This window comes from Scyliorhinus torazame, chromosome 1 (genome assembly GCF_047496885.1).
Source record: "Scyliorhinus torazame isolate Kashiwa2021f chromosome 1, sScyTor2.1, whole genome shotgun sequence".
NCBI classification, from domain to species: domain Eukaryota; kingdom Metazoa; phylum Chordata; class Chondrichthyes; order Carcharhiniformes; family Scyliorhinidae; genus Scyliorhinus; species Scyliorhinus torazame.
The window spans coordinates 288,411,804-288,426,791 of NC_092707.1; the positions used below are offsets into that span (position 1 = coordinate 288,411,804).

Genomic DNA, 14,988 nt, shown 5'->3' on the forward strand with positions numbered 1-14,988 from the left:
TGGGGGTGTGGGGATGACCTTGGCAAGATGTTCATCGTCATCAATGACGTGTTGAAGGCTGTGAAGAAGATGACGTAGTTTCTCCGCTCCGGGGACCCACGGCGAAGAATCACTGAAACGACTACACGATGACATTAATAAGTTCCATCCAACCATCAGACTCACCATGGACTACTCTCCAAAATCAGTTGCATTCTTGGACACACTTGTCTCCATCAAGGACGGTCACCTCAGCACTTCGCTTTACCGCAAACCCACAGATAACCTCATGATGCTCCACTTCTCCAGCTTCCACCCTAAACACATTAAAGAAGCCATCCCCTATGGACAAGCGCTCCGTATACACAGGATCTGCTCAGACGAGGAGGAGCGTAACAGACATCTACAGACGTTGAAAGATGCCCTCGCACAAACGGGATATGGCACTCGACTCATCGATCGACAGTTCCAACGCGCCACAGCGAAAAACCGGACCGACCTCCTCAGAAGACAAACATGGGACACATCCGACAGAATACCCTTCGTCGTCCAGTACTTCCCCGGTACTTCCCCATTGTTTGGCATCTTTGAATTTGTCTATATATGTGTTTCTGGAACAGACCTCTTCATTCACCTGAGGAAGGAGCAGCGCTCCGAAAGCTAGTGACATCGAAACAAACCTGTTGGACTTTAACCTGGTGTTGTAAGACTTCGTACTGTGCTCACCCCAGTCCAACGCCAGCATCTCCACATCATGGAGAAAATTAAGTTTGCCATGAGGGTCTCTGTTAGGGTTCGCCCAGAGGTGGCAACCATTCGTCGACATCTTCGCAGATAATTAATCGTCAGCAGGAGAGTGGGGGGGGGGGGGGGTTTAGGTTAGCGTAGATTAGGGGAGTAAGTAATGGTGGGACCTATGGGAGAGGGAGGTGGTATTTGCACTATGATAATATTTTGCTCGTTATGTACATTGTTTATTTGGTTGCTGTTACAATGCCAAAGAAATACCTCAATAAAATGTTTATTTTTTTTAAAAGTATGTGGCGTGACAGCAGCATCATTGAGAAGAACTCAAGGTCCTGATGCCTCGTGTGCTGAAGAGGTTCAGCAGTTGTTGAGTGGAGAAATTTACAGTTTGTCTTTGGAATTTGTACAAAGCTGGAAAGCTCTGATTTATTTAAAAAAATATATATTTTATTCAAATTTTTCGGTCAAACAAAGACAGTACAAAATTTCCCCCTTTTGCAACTTTAAAACAATATAAATAATGATGATGATCGTTTTTTTTAAGAATAAATAATATATTAACTAGACGGCAACTGCCAGCAACAAAAATAAAAACTAGCCAATATGCAAAATAATAAAGTCACAAAAACCAATATAAATAACTCATATATACAAACACCTGTACAAAACCCCTGAGGGCCCGGATGGGCCCCCCCCCCCCCCTCCCCCCTCCCCCCTGGGTTGCTGCTGCTACCTTTCCCATTTCCCTTATCGTTCTGCGAGATAGTCGAGGAACGGTTGCCACCGCCTGGTGAACCCTTGAGCCGAACCTCTTAGTGCGTATTTTATCCGCTCCAGTTTTATAAACCCTGCCATGTCGTTTATCCAGGCCTCCACGTCTGGGGGTTTAGCTTCTTTCCACAGAAGTAATATCCTTCGCCGGGCTACTAGGGACGCAAAGGCTAAAACATCAGCCTCTCTCGCCTCCTGCACTCCCGGCTCGTCCGCAAACCCAAATATCGCCAACCCCCAGCCTGGCTCGACCCGGACCCCCACCACCCATGAAAGCACATTCGCCACCCCCACCCAGAACCCATGCAGTACCGGGCATGACCAAAACATGTGGGTGTGGTTCGCTGGGCTTCCCGCGCATCTCCCGCACCTATCCTCCACTCCAAAAAATCTACTTAACCTTGCTCCAGTCATGCGCGCCCTATGTAGAACCTTGAATTGTATCAGGCTGAGCCTGGCGCATGAGGACGAAGAGTTTACCCTACTTAAGGCATCTGCCCACAGCCCCCCCCTCAATCTCTTCCCCTAGCTACTCTTCCCATTTTCCCTTCAGCTCCTCCACCATCGTCTCCCCCTCGTCTCTCATTTCTCTGTATATATCTGACACCCTACCATCCCCCCCACCCATGCCCCCAAAATCACTCTGTCCTGAATCTCTTGCGCCGGGAGCCGCGGAAATTCCCTCACCTGTTGCCTCGCTAAAGCCCTCACTTGCATATATCGAAATGCATTCCCAGGTGGCAACCCATATTTTTCTGTCAGTGCTCCCAGACTCGCAAACGTCCCGCCTAGGAACAAATCCTTCAATTTCACAATCCCTGCTCTCTGCCAAGCTTTAAATCTCCCATCTATCTTCCCCGGGATGAACCTGTGGTTGTTCCTTATCGGGGACCTCACCGAGGCACCCGTCACTCCCTTATGCCATCTCCACTGCCCCCAAATTTTCAGCGTTGCCACCACCACTGGACTTGTGGTGTATTTCTTCGGGGAGAACGGTAAAGGCGCCGTCGCTAATGCTTTTAGGCTGGTTCCCCTACAGGACGCCATCTCTAGTCTTTTCCACGCCGCTCCATCCCCTTCCCCCATCCACTTGCATACCGTTGATATGTTGGCGGCCCAATAATAGTCACTTAAACTCGGCAGTGCCAGTCCCCCCCCCCCTATCCCTATTACGCTGCAGGAACCCCCTCTTCACTCTTGGGGTCTTCCCAGCCCACACAAAACTCATAATGCTCTTATCCACTTTCTTGAAAAAGGCCTTTGTAATCATCACAGGGAGGCACTGGAACACAAAAAGAAACCGTGGAAGGACCACCATTTTAACCGCCTGCACCCTACCTGCTAGTGACAGGGGCACCATGTCCCACCTCCTAAAGTCCTCTTCCATCTGCTCCACCAATCTTACTAAATTAAGCTTATGCAAGGTTCCCCAGTTCCTGGCCATCTGGATCCCTAGGTACCGAAAATCCCTTGTTACACTCCTCAACGGCAAATCATCTATTCCCCTGCCCTGTTCCCCAGGGTGCATGACAAACAGCTCACTCTTCCCCATATTCAATTTATATCCTGAAAATTCCCCAAACTCCCTGAGTGTCTGCATTATCTCGGGCATTCCCTCCACTGGGTCCGCGACATACAACAACAAATCATCCTCCCCTAAGTACTCCCCTCCACTTCCTAGAGCCCCTCAGCGCTATGGCCAGTGGCTCAATTGCCAACACAAACAGTAACGGGGACAGAGGACATCCCTGTCTTGTCCCTCTGTATAGACGGAAGTGGTCCGATCTCTGCCTATTTGTAATCACCCTTGCCACCGGGGCCCTGTATAGAAGCTGAACCCATCCAATAAACCCCTCTCCAAATCCAAATCTCCTCAACACTTCTCACAGGTAATCCCACTCCACACTATCAAATGCTTTCTCTGCATCCATCGCCATCACTATCTCCGCCTCCGCCTCCGGCGGGGGCATCATCATCACACCCAACAGCCTCCGTATGTTAGTGTTCAATTGTCTCCCCTTAACAAACCCCGCTTGATCCTCGTGAACCACCCCCGGGACACAATCCTCCATCCTCGTCGCCATCACCTTGGCCAGAAGCTTGGCATCTACATTCAGGAGGGAGATAGGCCTGTAAGACCCGCACTGCAGTGGGTCTTTGTCCCTTTTCAAGAGCAGCGATATCGTCGCCTCCGACATCGTCGGGGGCAACGTCCCCCTTTCCTTGCCCTCATTAAAGGTTCTCGTCAGAAGCGGGGCCAGCAGGTCCACGTATTTTCTATAAAATTCCACCGGGAACCCATCTGGTCCCGGGGCCTTCCCTGCCTGCATGCTCCCAATTCCTTTTACCACCTCCTCCACCTCAATCTGTGCTCCCAGGCCTGTCCTCTCCTGCTCCTCAACCTTCGGGAATTCCAACTGGTCTAGGAAGTGCATCATTCCCTCCTTCCCTTCCGGGGGCTGAGCCTTATACAGCCTCTCATAAAATGCCTTAAACACCCGTTCACCCTCTCCGCTCCCCGTTCCATCTCACCCTCCTCATCCCTAACCCCTCCAATCTCCCTCGCCGCTCCCCCTCTTCCTCAGTTGTTGGGCCAGTAACCGGCTCGCCTTCTCTCCGTACTCATACTGCACTCCCTGTGCCTTCCTCCATTGTGCCTCCGCCTTGCCCGTGGTCAACAAATCAAATTCCGTGTGCAACCTTCGTCTTTCCCTGTATAGTCCTTCATCCGGGGCCATCGCATACTGCCTATCCACCCTCAAAATATCTCTCAACAATCTCTCCCTCTCTTTGCTCTCTTGTTTCCCCTTATGGGCCCTTATGGAAATCAGTTCCCCTCTTACCACCGCCTTCAGTGCTTCCCAGACCACTCCCACCTGAACCTCTCCATCGTCATTAATCTCCAGATACCTTTCGATACATCTCCTTACCCTTACACACACACCCTCGTCCGCCAACAATCCCATATCTAATCTCCACAGTGGTTGCTGTTCCTTTTCCTCTCCTACTTCCAGATCTACCCAATGTGGGGCATGGTCCAAAATGGCTATAGCCGAGTACTCCGTCCCGGCCACCTTCGGGATCAGCGCCCTTCCCAGGACAAAGAAGTCTATCCAAGAATACACCTTGTGGACATGGGAGAAGAAGGAGAACTGTTTACTCCTAGGCCTAGTAAATCTCCAGGGATCCACTCCTCCCATCTGCTCCATGTAGTCCTTGAGCACCTTGGCCGCTGCCGGCCTCCTCCCGGTCCTAGACCTGGACCGGTCCAGCCCTGGATCCAGCACCGTGCTGAAGTCTCCCCCCCATTACCAACTTTCCTGCCTCCAGGTCCGGGATATGCCCCAGCATACGCTTCATGAAGTTGGCATCATCCCAGTTCGGGGCATATACGTTCACCAGAACCACCGCCTCACCTTGCAATCTGCCACTCACCATCACGTATCTACTCCCACTGTCCGCCACTATGGTCCACGCCTCAAACAATACCCAGCTCTGATTTATTGACCATCCCAAGTTAGTGAGAGGAGCTAGCAGGGAGGTTTTTTAGACCACTAGACTTCAATGTGGAAGGTGAGTTTGGGGGAAGTGAGGATAAAGTTGGGTGATCAGGATGTTGGAGTGATGTTTGAAATCCTGGAGTAAGGAGTAGTTTTCTGAGGAGCAAGCGATTTTCCAGAGGAAAATGCCCAATGATTTTGACAGATGATAGATGTAGATTGTAAAGCAGACCTGGGCAGAGTGGTGAAGAGAGGGTCAGTTAGCTCAGTTGGCTGGACGGATGGTTCATGATGCGGAGCTATGCCAATAGCATGGGTTTAATTCCCGTTCAGGCTGAGTTTATTCATGAGGGGCCCACCTTCTCAAATTTGGCCCCTCAGTTGAGGTGTGGTGGCGCTCAGGTTAAATCACTACCAGTCAGCTCTCTCTCAAAGGGGAGCCCTCTGGCACTAGGCGACATTTACATTCAGGATTAGGGAAGGATTTTTTATTGCAATAAAATTTTATTGCAATGAAATTGCAATGCAGCTGTGCAGAATTGTGCAGAAATTTGAACTTGGTGATTTGAGGTTCTATGTAATCTGGTGACTAATGGAAATAGAAAGTAACAAGTTAGTAGGATAAAGTAAAATCATCAATGGAGGAGGAAGAAGTTGCTGCATTAACTGGAAGGTTTACAGAGTAGACCCACATCGACCTCATCAGTCATGGCAAATGGGAGAAATGTTAAAGAAATGTTGGCAATGCTAATTATTACTACTTCTCAGAACGATGGGAGTTTAAAATGCAGGTATTTAGATTGTTTTAACTCCCATGGTCCTGTATTGTTGTGAATGGTAAATTTCCATGAATCTGTGAAAGTTAAGTTCAGTTTTTATTTTGCCCACAGTATGAAGTGAAAGCACCTGTGCCCTCTGCCTGCTTCCGAAATGTCTGTAAACAAACGGCTAAAATGCATGAAGCTATGCACGACGTCTTACCTGCAGAGCAAACACAGGTCGGCATTTTTACATCATATATGTATCTTTTAAATTGTTATTCCCAACCACCCTTTTTTATTGCACAGGAACATGTTAATTTCCTTCCTTACTAAAAGCATCAAGATTTATTAATCAGTAATTTATCAATATGCAAAATTTGCAGTTATATTAATCCATTAGTTCCTTTTGAATTCCAACAAGAAATTGTTATTTTACTTTTCCTAACAGAACAGGTGAAATTCCACAGTTGTTCAGTGGATAAAAGCACTTGCTGCTCTGCTACTGAATTCCACAGTTGTTCAGTGGGGAAAAGCACTTGCTGCTCTGGTACTGAATCTCTCAGTTGTTCAGTGGGTAAAAGCACTTGCTGCTCTGCTACTGAATTCCACAGTTGTTCAGTGGGTAAAAGCACTTGCTGCTCTGCTACTGAATTCCACAGTTGTTCAGTGGGTAAAAGCACTTGCTGCTCTGCTACTGAATCTCCGTGTTCAGTGGGTAAAAGCACTTGCTGCTCTGGTACTGAATCTCACAGTTGTTCAGTGGGTAAAAGCACTTGCTGCTCTGGTACTGAATCTCTGTGTTCAGTGGGTAAAAGCACTTGCTGCTCTATTACTGAATCTCCGTGTTCAGTGGGTAAAAGCACTTGCTGCTCTGGTACTGAATCTCACAGTTGTTCAGTGGGTAAAAGCACTTGCTGCTCTGGTACTGAATCTCCGTGTTCAGAGGGTAAAAGCACTTGCTGCTCTGGTACTGAATCTCACAGTTGTTCAGTGGGTTAAAGCACTTGCTGCTCTGGTACTGAATCTCACAGTTGTTCAGTGGGTAAAAGCACTTGCTGCTCTGCTACTGAATCTCTCAGTTGTTCAGTGGGTAAAAGCACTTGCTGCTCTGGTACTGAATTCCACAGTTGTTCAGTGGGTAAAAGCACTTGCTGCTCTGCTACTGAATCTCACAGTTGTTCAGTGGGTAAAAGCACTTGCTGCTCTGGTACTGAATCTCCGTGTTCAGAGGGTAAAAGCACTTGCTGCTCTGGCACTGAATCTCACAGTTGTTCAGAGGGTAAAAGCACTTGCTGCTCTGGTACTGAATCTCTCAGTTGTTCAGTGGGTAAAAGCACTTGCTGCTCTGGTACTGAATCTCACAGTTGTTCAGTGGGTAAAAGCACTTGCTGCTCTGGTACTGAATTCCACAGTTGTTCAGTGGGTAAAAGCACTTGCTGCTCTGGTGCTGAATTCCACAGTTGTTCAGTGGGTAAAAGCACTTGCTGCTCTGCTACTGAATCTCACAGTTGTTCAGTGGGTAAAAGCACTTGCTGCTCTGGTACTGAATTCCACAGTTGTTCAGTGGGTAAAAGCACTTGCTGCTCTGGTACTGAATCTCTCAGTTGTTCAGTGGGTAAAAGCACTTGCTGCTCTGGTACTGAATTCCACAGTTGTTCAGTGGGTAAAAGCACTTGCTGCTCTGCTACTGAATCTCTCAGTTGTTCAGAGGGTAAAAGCACTTGCTGCTCTGGTACTGAATCTCACAGTTGTTCAGTGGGTAAAAGCACTTGCTGCTCTGGTACTGAATTCCACAGTTGTTCAGTGGGTAAAAGCACTTGCTGCTCTGGTACTGAATCTCTCAGTTGTTCAGAGGGTAAAAGCACTTGCTGCTCTGCTACTGAATCTCCGTGTTCAGTGGGTAAAAGCACTTGCTGCTCTGGTACTGAATCTCACATTTGTTCCGTGGGTAAAAGCACTTGCTGCTCTGGTACTGAATCTCACAGTTGTTCAGTGGGTAAAAGCACCTGCTGCTCTGTTACTGAATCTCACAGTTGTTCAGTGGGTAAAAGCACTTGCTGCTCTGGTACTGAATCTCACAGTTGTTCAGTGGGTAAAAGCACTTGCTGCTCTGGTGCTGAATTCCACAGTTGTTCAGTGGGTAAAAGCACTTGCTGCTCTGGTACTGAATCTCCGTGTTCAGAGGGTAAAAGCACTTGCTGCTCTGGCACTGAATTCCACAGTTGTTCAGTGGGTTAAAGCACTTGCTGCTCTGGTACTGAATCTCACAGTTGTTCAGTGGGTAAAAGCACCTGCTGCTCTGGTACTGAATCTCAGTTGTTCAGTGGGTTAACGCACTTGCTGCTCTGGTACTGAATCTCACAGTTGTTCAGTGGGTAAAAGCACTTGCTGCTCTGGTACTGAATCTCACAGTTGTTCAGTGGGTAAAAGCACTTGCTGCTCTGGTACTGAATCTCCGTGTTCAGAGGGTAAAAGCACTTGCTGCTCTGGTACTGAATCTCACAGTTGTTCAGTGGGTTAAAGCACTTGCTGCTCTGGTACTGAATCTCACAGTTGTTCAGTGGGTTAAAGCACTTGCTGCTCTGGTACTGAATCTCACAGTTGTTCAGTGGGTTAAAGCACTTGCTGCTCTGCTACTGAATCTCACAGTTGTTCAGTGGGTTAAAGCACTTGCTGCTCTGCTACTGAATCTCCGTGTTCAGTGGGTAAAAGCACTTGCTGCTCTGGTACTGAATCTCACAGTTGTTCAGTGGGTAAAAGCACTTGCTGCTCTGCTACTGAATCTCCGTATTCAGTGGGTAAAAGCACTTGCTGCTCTGGTACTGAATTCCACAGTTGTTCAGTGGGTAAAAGCACTTGCTGCTCTGGTACTGAATTCCACAGTTGTTCAGTGGGTTAAAGCACTTGCTGCTCTGGTACTGAATCTCCGTGTTCAGTGGGTAAAAGCACTTGCTGCTCTGGTACTGAATTCCACAGTTGTTCAGTGGGTAAAAGCACTTGCTGCTCTGGTACTGAATTCCACAGTTGTTCAGTGGGTAAAAGCACTTGCTGCTCTGGTACTGAATCTCACAGTTGTTCAGTGGGTTAAAGCACTTGCTGCTCTGCTACTGAATCTCCGTGTGCAGTGGGTAAAAGCACTTGCTGCTCTGGTACTGAATCTCACAGTTGTTCAGTGGGTTAAAGCACTTGCTGCTCTGGTACTGAATCTCCGTGTTCAGTGGGTAAAAGCACTTGCTGCTCTGGTACTGAATCTCACAGTTGTTCAGTGGGTAAAAGCACTTGCTGCTCTGCTACTGAATCTCCATGTTCAGTGGGTAAAAGCACTTGCTGCTCTGGTACTGAATCTCACAGTTGTTCAGTGGGTAAAAGCACTTGCTGCTCTGGTACTGAATTCCACAGTTGTTCAGTGGGTAAAAGCACTTGCTGCTCTGGTACTGAATCTCACAGTCGTTCAGTGGGTAAAAGCACTTGCTGCTCTGGTACTGAATCTCACAGTTGTTCATGGGTAAAAGCACTTGCTGCTCTGGTACTGAATCTCACAGTTGTTCAGTGGGTAAAAGCACTTGCTGCTCTGGTACTGAATTCCACAGTTGTTCAGTGGGTAAAAGCACTTGCTGCTCTGGTACTGAATCTCAGTTGTTCAGTGGGTAAAAGCACTTGCTGCTCTGGTACTGAATTCCACAGTTGTTCAGTGGGTAAAAGCACTTGCTGCTCTGGTACTAAATTCCACAGTTGTTCAGTGGGTAAAAGCACTTGCTGCTCTGCTACTGAATTCCACAGTTGTTCAGTGGGTAAAAGCACTTGCTGCTCTGCTACTGAATCTCTCAGTTGTTCAGTGGGTAAAAGCACTTGCTGCTCTGCTACTGAATTCCACAGTTGTTCAGTGGGTAAAAGCACTTGCTGCTCTGGTACTGAATCTCACAGTTGTTCAGTGGGTAAAAGCACTTGCTGCTCTGCTACTGAATTCCACAGTTGTTCAGTGGGTTAAAGCACTTGCTGCTCTGCTACTGAATCTCCGTGTTCAGTGGGTAAAAGCACTTGCTGCTCTGGTACTGAATCTCACAGTTGTTCAGTGGGTAAAAGCACTTGCTGCTCTGCTACTGAATCTCCGTGTTCAGTGGGTAAAAGCACTTGCTGCTCTGGTACTGAATCTCACAGTTGTTCAGTGGGTAAAAGCACTTGCTGCTCTGGTACTGAATTCCACAGTTGTTCAGTGGGTAAAAGCACTTGCTGCTCTGCTACTGAATCTCACAGTTGTTCAGTGGGTAAAAGCACTTGCTGCTCTGGTACTGAATCTCACAGTTGTTCAGTGGGTAAAAGCACTTGCTGCTCTGGTACTGAATTCCACAGTTGTTCAGTGGGTAAAAGCACTTGCTGCTCTGGTGCTGAATTCCACAGTTGTTCAGTGGGTAAAAGCACTTGCTGCTCTGCTACTGAATCTCCGTGTTCAGTGGGTAAAAGCACTTGCTGCTCTGGTACTGAATCTCACAGTTGTTCAGTGGGTAAAAGCACTTGCTGCTCTGGTACTGAATTCCACAGTTCAGTGGGTAAAAGCACTTGCTGCTCTGCTACTGAATCTCACAGTTGTTCAGTGGGTAAAAGCACTTGCTGCTCTGCTACTGAATCTCACAGTTGTTCAGTGGGTAAAAGCACTTGCTGCTCTGGTACTGAATCTCTGTGTTCAGTGGGTAAAAGCACTTGCTGCTCTGGTACTGAATCTCTCAGTTGTTCAGTGGGTAAAAGCACTTGCTGCTCTGGTACTGAATCTCACAGTTGTTCAGTGGGTAAAAGCACTTGCTGCTCTGGTACTGAATTCCACAGTTGTTCAGTGGGTAAAAGCACTTGCTGCTCTGGTACTGAATCTCACAGTTGTTCAGTGGGTAAAAGCACTTGCTGCTCTGGTACTGAATTCCACAGTTCAGTGGGTAAAAGCACTTGCTGCTCTGCTACTGAATCTCACAGTTGTTCAGTGGGTAAAAGCACTTGCTGCTCTGGTACTGAATCTCACAGTTGTTCAGTGGGTAAAAGCACTTGCTGCTCTGCTACTGAATTCCACTGTTGTTCAGTGGGTAAAAGCACTTGCTGCTCTGGTACTGAATCTCCGTGTTCAGTGGGTAAAAGCACTTGCTGCTCTGCTACTGAATTCCACTGTTGTTCAGTGGGTAAAAGCACTTGCTGCTCTGGTACCGAATCTCTGTGTTCAGTGGGTAAAAGCACTTGCTGCTCTGGTACTGAATCTCTCAGTTGTTCAGAGGGTAAAAGCACTTGCTGCTCTGGTACTGAATCTCACAGTTGTTCAGTGGGTAAAAGCACTTGCTGCTCTGGTACTGAATCTCCGTGTTCAGTGGGTAAAAGCACTTGCTGCTCTGGTACTGAATCTCACAGTTGTTCAGTGGGTAAAAGCACTTGCTGCTCTGCTACTGAATTCCACAGTTGTTCAGTGGGTTAAAGCACTTGCTGCTCTGGTACTGAATTCCACAGTTGTTCAGTGGGTAAAAGCACTTGCTGCTCTGGTACTGAATCTCACAGTTGTTCAGTGGGTTAAAGCACTTGCTGCTCTGGTACTGAATCTCACAGTTGTTCAGTGGGTTAAAGCACTTGCTGCTCTGGTACTGAATCTCAGTTGTTCAGTGGGTAAAAGCACTTGCTGCTCTGGTACTGAATCTCACAGTTGTTAAGTGGGTTAAAGCACTTGCTGCTCTGTTACTGAATCTCACAGTTGTTCAGTGGGTAAAAGCACTTGCTGCTCTGCTACTGAATCTCTCAGTACTTGCAGTACTTGCTGCTCTGGTACTGAATCTCCGTGTTCAGAGGGTAAAAGCACTTGCTGCTCTGGTACTGAATCTCACAGTTGTTAAGTGGGTTAAAGCACTTGCTGCTCTGTTACTGAATCTCACAGTTGTTCAGTGGGTAAAAGCACTTGCTGCTCTGCTACTGAATCTCTCAGTTGTTCAGTGGGTAAAAGCACTTGCTGCTCTGGTACTGAATCTCACAGTTGTTCAGTGGGTAAAAGCACTTGCTGCTCTGGTACTGAATTCCACAGTTGTTCAGTGGGTAAAAGCACTTGCTGCTCTGCAACTGAATTCCACAGTTGTTCAGTGGGTAAAAGCACTTGCTGCTCTGGTACTGAATCTCACAGTTGTTCAGTGGGTAAAGGCACTTGCTGCTCTGGTACTGAATTCCACAGTTGTTCAGTGGGTAAAAGCACCTGCTGCTCTGTTACTGAATCTCACAGTTGTTCAGTGGGTAAAGGCACTTGCTGCTCTGGTACTGAATTCCACAGTTGTTCAGTGGGTAAAAGCACCTGCTGCTCTGTTACTGAATCTCACAGTTGTTCAGTGGGTAAAGGCACTTGCTGCTCTGGTACTGAATCTCACAGTTGTTCAGTGGGTAAAAGCACTTGCTGCTCTGCTACTGAATCTCCGTGTTCAGTGGGTAAAAGCACTTGCTGCTCTGGTACTGAATCTCACAGTTGTTCAGTGGGTTAAAGCACTTGCTGCTCTGGTACTGAATCTCCGTGTTCAGTGGGTAAAAGCACTTGCTGCTCTGGTACTGAATCTCTCAGTTGTTCAGTGGGTAAAAGCACTTGCTGCTCTGGTACTGAATCTCACAGTTGTTCAGTGGGTAAAAGCACTTGCTGCTCTGGTACTGAATCTCACAGTTGTTCAGTGGGTAAAAGCACTTGCTGCTCTGGTACTGAATCTCACAGTTGTTCAGTGGGTAAAAGCACTTGCTGCTCTGGTACTGAATTCCACAGTTGTTCAGTGGGTAAAAGCACTTGCTGCTCTGCTACTGAATTCCACAGTTGTTCAGTGGGTAAAAGCACTTGCTGCTCTGGTACTGAATCTCACAGTTGTTCAGTGGGTAAAAGCACTTGCTGCTCTGCTACTGAATTCCACAGTTGTTCAGTGGGTAAAAGCACTTGCTGCTCTGCAACTGAATTCCACAGTTGTTCAGTGGGTAAAAGCACTTGCTGCTCTGCTACTGAATCTCACAGTTGTTCAGTGGGTAAAAGCACTTGCTGCTCTGCAACTGAATTCCACAGTTGTTCAGTGGGTAAAAGCACTTGCTGCTCTGCTACTGAATCTCACAGTTGTTCAGTGGGTAAAAGCACTTGCTGCTCTGGTACTGAATTCCACAGTTGTTCAGTGGGTAAAAGCACTTGCTGCTCTGCTACTGAATCTCACAGTTGTTCAGTGGGTAAAAGCACTTGCTGCTCTGGTACTGAATCTCAGTGTTCAGTGGGTTAAAGCACTTGCTGCTCTGCTACTGAATCTCACAGTTGTTCAGTGGGTAAAAGCACTTGCTGCTCTGGTACTGAATCTCCGTGTTCAGTGGGTAAAAGCACTTGCTGCTCTGGTACTGAATCTCAGTGTTCAGTGGGTTAAAGCACTTGCTGCTCTGGTACTGAATCTCAGTGTTCAGTGGGTTAAAGCACTTGCTGCTCTGGTACTGAATCTCCGTGTTCAGTGGGTAAAAGCACTTGCTGCTCTGGTACTGAATCTCAGTGTTCAGTGGGTAAAAGCACTTGCTGCTCTGGTACTGAATCTCAGTGTTCAGTGGGTTAAAGCACTTGCTGCTCTGGTACTGAATCTCAGTGTTCAGTGGGTTAAAGCACTTGCTGCTCTGGTACTGAATCTCACAGTTGTTCAGTGGGTAAAAGCACTTGCTGCTCTGGTACTGAATCTCACAGTTCAGTTGCTGAGATATAAAAGTCAACCAGACTCTCAATTGGCCCCAGAGCCGAACAGGAGAGAAATCAGCTTGGGTTTCTGTAGCTGATTATATCCAGTGATTGAGGCTGGATGATTGGACGTCAAGGACATTAATGACTCTGGATGCTCCATGTACGACTCGATCTCTCTGTTTTAGATAACACCAATTAATGAAAATGTTTATTAGTGTCACAAGTAGGCTTACATTAACACTGCAATGAAGTTACTGTGAAAATCCCCTAGTCGCCACGTTCTGGAGCCTGTTCGGGTACACTGAGGGAGAATTCAGAATGTCCAATTCACCTAACAAGCACATCTTTCAGGACATCTGGGAAGAAACCGGAGCGCCAGGAGGAAACCTACGCAGACATGGGGAGAATAATGACCCAAGCTGGGAATCAAAGCTGGAACCCTGCCGCTGTGAAGCAACAGTGCTAACCATTGTGCTACCTTTAATGCGACAAGTGAGCTTGCTTAGTCCTCACGATCTCACTATCCGTTGTCATTCAATGTTACATTTCTGCCAAGGACTTCAGCTGGCGATTTAAGTTCTAGCTACATCTGTTGAAAATTAAGAAGTGGTTTGCCCTTGAACTAGCTAAGCTTAGTCTTCAAGTGCCTTTGAAATTTTGAGTGTTTTAAATTTCCATTTGCCAGTACTTCTCAGCATATAAGACACCTGGGCCTTGCATCCTGATTTGAATTGGCACAATTAACAAAGCTCCACCTCAAGAATTCATCTTTATACTGCTTTGTTCCCGATGTCAGTTTCTTCTTCATGAGTTGTTCACCAGAGGCTCTGGAGCTCTGCTTACAGCTCACACCAGCACTGTTTTGTCTTGCCATGGACTCTCCTGAGCAGCTCTCTCCAGTATATTCAGTTGTAAGATCCTGGTCTGTTTGTGTCTCTAGCCCTCTATTCCTTATTACAAAATTACCCATCTTCAGTTAGGTTAGATGGGGTTACTGGGTTGTGGGGATAGCGTGGAGGTGTGGCCTTATGTAGGGTGCTCTTTCCAAGGGCTGGTGCAGACTCAACGGGCCAAATGGCCTCCTTCTGCACTGTAAAGTCTTTTTTTTTTTAAATGAAGACTAATGCTCCTAAATCGCTAATTGCAGGACAGGATTTTTCACAGAATTATTACGGCACAACAGGAGGCCCTTTGACCCATCGTGTCTGCACTGGCTCTCCAAACGAGCATCATGACTTAGTGCCATTCCGTATCTATTCCCTGTACCCCTGCACGTTGTTTCTATTCAATTAATCATTCTATGCAATGCCTCAATTGAATCTGCCTCCACCACATTTTCAGGCAATGCATTCCTGATCTGAACCATCCGCTATGTAGGACATTCAGCCCCTCGAGCCTGTCCCGCCATTTAATGAAATCATGGCTGGTCTGTGGTCTAACTCCATATACCTGACTTTGGCCCATATCCTGTAGTGGGGGTGCGGGGTGCTGAATAGGGGGCCAGCGATAGGTGGAGATTGACAAAGATGTCGAGGATAGAAGA

General features: G+C 47.3%; 1 protein-coding gene across 1 annotated transcript in view; it reads left to right on the forward strand.

Annotated features, from left to right (window-relative positions):
* vps54 (VPS54 subunit of GARP complex) overlaps window positions 1-14,988 on the forward strand; it is a 161,738-nt gene that overhangs the window by 118,843 nt on the left and 27,907 nt on the right. Inside the window, 1 exon segment of the mRNA XM_072507135.1 lies at window positions 5,888-5,995. Coding sequence (XP_072363236.1) covers window positions 5,888-5,995 — 108 coding nt within the window.